General features: G+C 45.4%; 1 protein-coding gene across 1 annotated transcript in view; it reads right to left on the reverse strand.

Moving 5' to 3' along the window:
* PSIP1 (PC4 and SFRS1 interacting protein 1) overlaps positions 1-4,169 on the reverse strand; it is a 36,528-nt gene extending 32,359 nt beyond the window's left edge. The window contains 3 exon segments of the mRNA XM_040540957.1: positions 2,576-2,652; positions 3,644-3,810; positions 4,046-4,169. Coding sequence (XP_040396891.1) covers positions 2,576-2,652; positions 3,644-3,715 — 149 coding nt within the window. The 5' untranslated portion in view covers positions 3,716-3,810; positions 4,046-4,169.
* Between the last annotated feature and the right edge of the window lie 1,831 nt (positions 4,170-6,000).

Consider the following 6,000-nt stretch of genomic DNA (forward strand, 5'->3'; position numbering starts at 1 on the left):
TCATCATCTTTCAAAAGACCTAATAGAGACCTACGCCCTACTGCACTGAAAGACAACATGTTATCATCTAGAAAGCTTAAGCATCTCCTGCTCCAGCAGTAGAACACTTACCTACGTGCACAAAGCATTACGTAAACCACTGAGAGATTAGACTGCGAATTACCTGGCCCTTTTCAAGAGATGGTTATAGTCAGTTCAGCCACCATGGGAAACACACATCTGCAAAGCCGCCCTAACCAAAAAAGAAATACTGGGGAGAGAGACAGATGGAAACTGGACGGGACAAAAATAGGAAGCATCGCCTCCTTTCTTCCCTATCCCCTGAGCAGAAGTGTTTGTCCAAGGTTTGTATGGCTTTACCATACGTATTGCTCAAGCTTTGAAAAACATCAGGAACTCTCAGCCATGAAGAAGAGGTCACGTAGCATACTGGGCTGGTGTATTTAAAACCCCATGCGCCAAAAATGAACGAGAAAACTTAGTGTAGAGACATTACCCTAAGACACAGGTTCTAGAAACTACTTTTCATTGTGGCCTTCTGCAATGATGTCATATACTAGCACAACGGATCCAAATAAAGCTTTCATTAAAATAACATCTATATTTTTACTCTTTTAGAATGCTGCTACATTAAGACAAAGACAGAAATAAAGGAATGTCACCCAAATCCCCAAAGCCTATTGTAAGAAGCAAATACCTGTTCACTGAACACAGATAGTAACGCATCATTGTTACTCACAGTTATATGCTGTAAGCAACAATAAGTATGATTGAAAAGCAGGAGAGTTTCACTTGTTACCACTCTAAGGATCACTACATAAATTACATGTTTAAAGAACAAGACAGCTGGGTCACTGCAAAGTACAGGATGCTCCTGTACTTTGCAGGCTGTATGTGAAACTGATGCAGAAGTTTCTCCTATATTCTATGAATCTCTGAAAGGCAGTAATCCTGAAACTACAGCCTGCAAAACAAAAAACTAGACTGCAGTAAAACTTTACTAGGAGTGTCAATGAGTGAAGAACAGATATTTCAAATTTACCCATGCAAATGAGCAAGAAAAAAAAAAAATCCAAAGTCAAGCATGAGTTAGGAACTTAACTGAAGTTTAAAATGCACCACAATGCTTAAAATTTGCAAAGGTATTTCTCAACCTTTAGGTAAGGAGTTATTTCTTTCTCCCTTATATTCAACTTGTGCCTGTAAACTTACATACAACTACACAAAACCCAAAACCCAAGTTTAAACCAGAATGATATACATCAAAGGGGAAAAACTAAGCAGTATTATATTTTTAACTGCCAAAATATTCTGGGAAAAAAATAAAAAATAAAGATAACCAAGTGTACTGTTTAACCTTACCATTAGGAGAAGTGTATCATTAAGTGTAGGGACAATATGCAAACTTGAATTGAATTCTGCAATTCTCTTCACCCACAAAAACACACTCATGCTAAAAATAAACCAATAACTGATCCATTGGCAAGATCAATTGAAAGAAGGTATATAAGCCAAGCACACAAAAAGCTCTCTCATTGGGAAACTATTTCTCAAAAAAAAAAAGTAAAAAGTAATCCCCCAAAGAGTAGAGGATGCTTGCTTTTTAATTCGACAAGCACTGGATATTCTCTTAACATGAATTATTTTAAAAACATATGCAAAATAACAGATTAAAGAGATGTCAATAAATATTTAACGAGAGGAAGATAAAACAAAGTCTTCCCACAAAATGCAAGTAACTGAGTACTTTTTTATACATAATTTCTATTTGTGACCTGCTTATATGCCAATTGCCATCTTATTAAGAAAAAACAGAGGGGGAAAAAAATGAATTACTTGTTTTTTTTAAATAAATGAGGCAACAAAGGCAGAACTGAATTTGAAGTCTTAGATATACTCGCTAGAACAAATTCATACTATAAAGTAACATGAGAATTTTAACACGACAGAACTACATAGAAAGCAGTATGTCGGCAAGGAAAGTTAGCAGCGGAAATATCCTCAAAAGAAGTTTATGAGTGCAAAATGCTAGCATCATTGAAAGTACCTAAAGACAGATGTTTTGCAGAATAACAGGTATAGAACAGCACCTTCTAATTTTTCTCTCAAAATCTTAGAACCTCAAAATCTTAGAATCTCGGAAGGGAGGGGGTGGGGACGACTAATGCAGGACAATTTAACTATTTCTCAATTTTTTCCTATTTCATTGTTCTCAGCAATATTTCACTTTCTTTAACAATGTATTTTTGAGAATTTTGACTATATACAAAGCTTAATTAAAGTCCGTTACAAAAGAAAGAAAAACTCACCACTCGTATCACTTTGGGTAGGATTTGTTTTTCTACTGGCATGGAAAACATACATGGTATAGTCACAGTCTACCATTTCCATTTCCTTGAATAGCTTAAGCAAGTGTGAAAGTAACATGTCTTGACAAAAGACATTAATTCAGGAGATGACACGCTACTGAACAGCATAGTTTTAAAACACACAATTTTCAGGTAAGTCATTAAGTTCCTATTACAGCATGCTAACGGAATAAAAAAAGCACGTCTCTTAAATATGAAGAACTTACGTCTCATGGGTGCCAAAAAAGAATATAGGCATTTTGTTTGCAGGAGGCTTTACTGCTCCATCAGGAACTTCATCCACCTAAGGAAAACAAAGACCACAACTGAAATCAAGTAACACTTAATAACAGTCTAAAGGGAAACATCTATAACTGATAAAATCATGAAAAAAATGCTACAGAGAAGTAAAGCAGGTCTCAAAGATACAATGTTAAAAATAAAACCGATTAAACAACAGGATTATCAACAATAGGAAATGAAAACACTTCTTGCGTTACAGCAATATAGGACATTGTTTTTTAAAAGGAGGTACATGATGGGCTGCAGGTAGAAGCTTGACTTGATTCCATCCAAAAAACCATCTCTCCTTCACCATAAGCCACAATGCACTTTCTCCCCTTACACTGAACTGATAACTTGTCCAAGGCCAGATGTCAAGTATTAAGAAAACAGTCACTACATTTAACAATAAAACAAAACAAAAAAGCAAACGAACACTCTTGATGCCGCCTCTTCGCTAAATAGTGCATAGTTAGTCTTTTAGCTACGTTTCCACAGCCGTTAAATGCCTGAAGGCAATCACAGAACTTGCCATGGCACTTCCAAGGGAGGAGTGGGAACAGGAGAAAGAAATGACTGGACAACTTATCGCTTGCACTCAGCTTCTTCTACATGAAAAGCTACAGGGATGCCTGACTTTAATAGCAAGGAGTAACGCTGCCATAAGTTCGTATTTTCCTTTGCTAAAAGCGAGCAGTTATTTGGGAGCCGTGTTTTTGTACAACCAGGTCCTCGCACAGCCCCAGCCTTTGTTACGCTACCACGCAGCGGTCTGAAAACAGCAGCGCTGCTGAAAGCCAAGTTATGCAAATGAGGACAGCGAGCCAGGGAGGAGAGGGCTACTGATTTCAGGAGAACGGGCTGGATTCAAGGAGAGGCGCGAGGCAACGGCAAAGCGGAGCGGGGGACCTGCGGGGCCACTTGGGAGCCGCTTCCCCGGGTCAGCTCGGCACGCTGCAGGTGCTGGGCAGCGGCACGGCGGGAGGGCGAGGAGGAAGGAGCGGGAGCCTTACCCTGGCCGGCCAGTGCGGGTAACCTTTCATCTTGGCGAAGATGAGGTCTCCGGGCTTGAAATCGCGGCTCATGGCTTCTCGACGTGCGCGACGCGGACGGGGCCGAAGGGAGGGCTCTGCGCTTCCAACCCCCTCCGCCGGGGCGCCGCCAGCCACGCGAGGTGCCGCTGCCGGGGGAAGCACACACCGGGTCGGGTCGGGTCGGTCAGCGCGGCACCCTCAGGGCCTCACGGCTCCCACCGCAGGCCCCGCGCCCCCGCCCCGCTCCCAACGGCCGTCCCGCTCCCTCAATGGCCGCCCCGCGCTCCCCGCCGTCTCCGGCCCGCCCGCGGCACCTCGGCCCCGCCGCCCCCCTCCGCTCCCCGCCGTCCCCGCCGTGCTATGTCCCGGCCCGCCGCCCACCTCCGCCTTTAGCCGCCGCCGCCGCGCGCCCTCCTCCCGCCGTGCCGGGCGCTACCACGCGGCGGCGGGCGGCGGGGGGGGACCGCCGCGGGCACGGCCGAGGAGGGGCGGCCGGGATCCTCCCGCCCCGCGCCTTCGGGGGACGCGGCGGGGGGACGCCGGGCGGCAGAGCCGGTGCGGGCGGGGAGCGGGCCAACGGGTTCGGTTCGGTTCGGCCCGGCCCCCCCGGCCCGGCGTGTGGCGCCTTCCACCGCCCGCGGGGCGGGGGCGCGGAGGAGGCGGGGCGGGGGGGGGGCGGTGCTGCCTTGGTGCCGCCCTCCCGCCGCTGGCAGCGGCCGTTGGCGGCGCTGAGGGAGCCGGCGCGGAGCGCGGTCGGGGCTGCGTCGCCGCCCGGAGCCGAGCTGGTGCTGGCTGCCCCAGCCCTCCCCTTTGTTCCGCTTTCAAGCCCTGTTAAAGCACGCTCCCCTTCTACACCTCGCAGCCCTTACTCCTGCCAGTCCCCAGGCTGCTGCTGTTCCCCACGTGCTCCTAACCTCGTTTATTCTCTTAACTTCTGGGTTTCCCCCCGCGTTCACCAACTGATGCCCTTGGTTTCAGTCTCTGCTGTCTGAAGGTCTTACAGCTTAGTGGTCACAACTCTTTTTTTTTTTTTTTCTCTTTCTTTTAAATCTGGACTAGTGTTCAGGCTGTGCCCCTTGTTCTCTTCTTATCTACTCCGGCTTGTTTACCTGACAGTACCAAAACCGCCCCTCTCGTACCGTTTCACCCCCTCCTGAAGCAGCTTATTCAACAGCTTCTGTCCCCCTGCCTGTCCTGCCTGTCCTGTTGGATCTGGTGCTTCTCCTGCTGCACTGAAAATCACCAAGCCCGCCAGCTCAGGTGTGGTTCTGACCCTTCCCCGTGGTCCCACACAGCAAGCGCAGCATTTGTGCTAGCACTGTGGCCAAACCCAGGAAGAAGAGGTGTAAGGAAGAGGCGTAGCACACAAAGTTACTTCTTACTCCTCGCGTAATTACATTATCTGACGCTGGCAGATGAAACCACGCAGTGCTTGAGCAGCCATCCTCACTATGGGGCATCGTTCACAAGTGTCACGGGCCAGATTTCTGTCGTCGCTCCTCTGTGGCACTGGTGTAGAAGGAGACATCCTTGTAAGAAGAAACAGCATACTGGTGTTAGTTTTGATACTGAAACTGAAGTCAGACCCAAAACACCCACTTCAGTTGCCACAGAGAAAGTACTGTTTTGTTCTAGGCTCCCTTGTCCTTTTAAGCAAAAAAAAAGTAATTTGTAAATGTTAACTCTTCACACATTTGTGGCAGAAGTTGTTTAAAAAATAAGACTAAGGTAGATTGTATATCTGGACTTGTTTAGCAGAAGGTACCAGTTTGACCAGTAGAAAACTGTCACTGCATTGGTAGTTACAGAACTCTTCGTTTTGGTGCATCGAGTCATTCCAATTTCAGCAGTAGATAAAGTTTCCTAATTTTTCATAAATGTGACAGTGTTGAGTACTGGGAAAAACAAACGAAAAAACAAACAAACAAAAACATATACTAATATTTTGCTAGGCAGGAATTGACAATCTGCAGGGCTTCCCTTAGCTAAATCGTTACTCTGTTTAGTCATATGATTACATTTGTCTTCCATATCAGATTAAATAAGTTCGTATTTTAGTTTTGAAGCAGTGCTTTCGGAATCTCTTGAGGACATTCCAATTTTCTCAGCCTTTGGAAACATTCTTTTGAATCTGCTCTTTCTCAGGAACCAGAAGCCTTGCATTTAATTCAGTGGAGGGCTTCTGAAAAAGTTTTGATTTTTCCTAATTAAGGAAGCAATTCAAGATTACTTGGTTTTATCAAAAAGTAGGGTGTTCTTCAGAAGATGCTAATGAGACTAATACATTTTTAAAAGGTAAAGAATACAAAGTTAAATATGATTTAAAGAATGAAAAA

Source organism: Cygnus olor, chromosome Z (genome assembly GCF_009769625.2).
Source record: "Cygnus olor isolate bCygOlo1 chromosome Z, bCygOlo1.pri.v2, whole genome shotgun sequence".
Taxonomy (NCBI): domain Eukaryota; kingdom Metazoa; phylum Chordata; class Aves; order Anseriformes; family Anatidae; genus Cygnus; species Cygnus olor.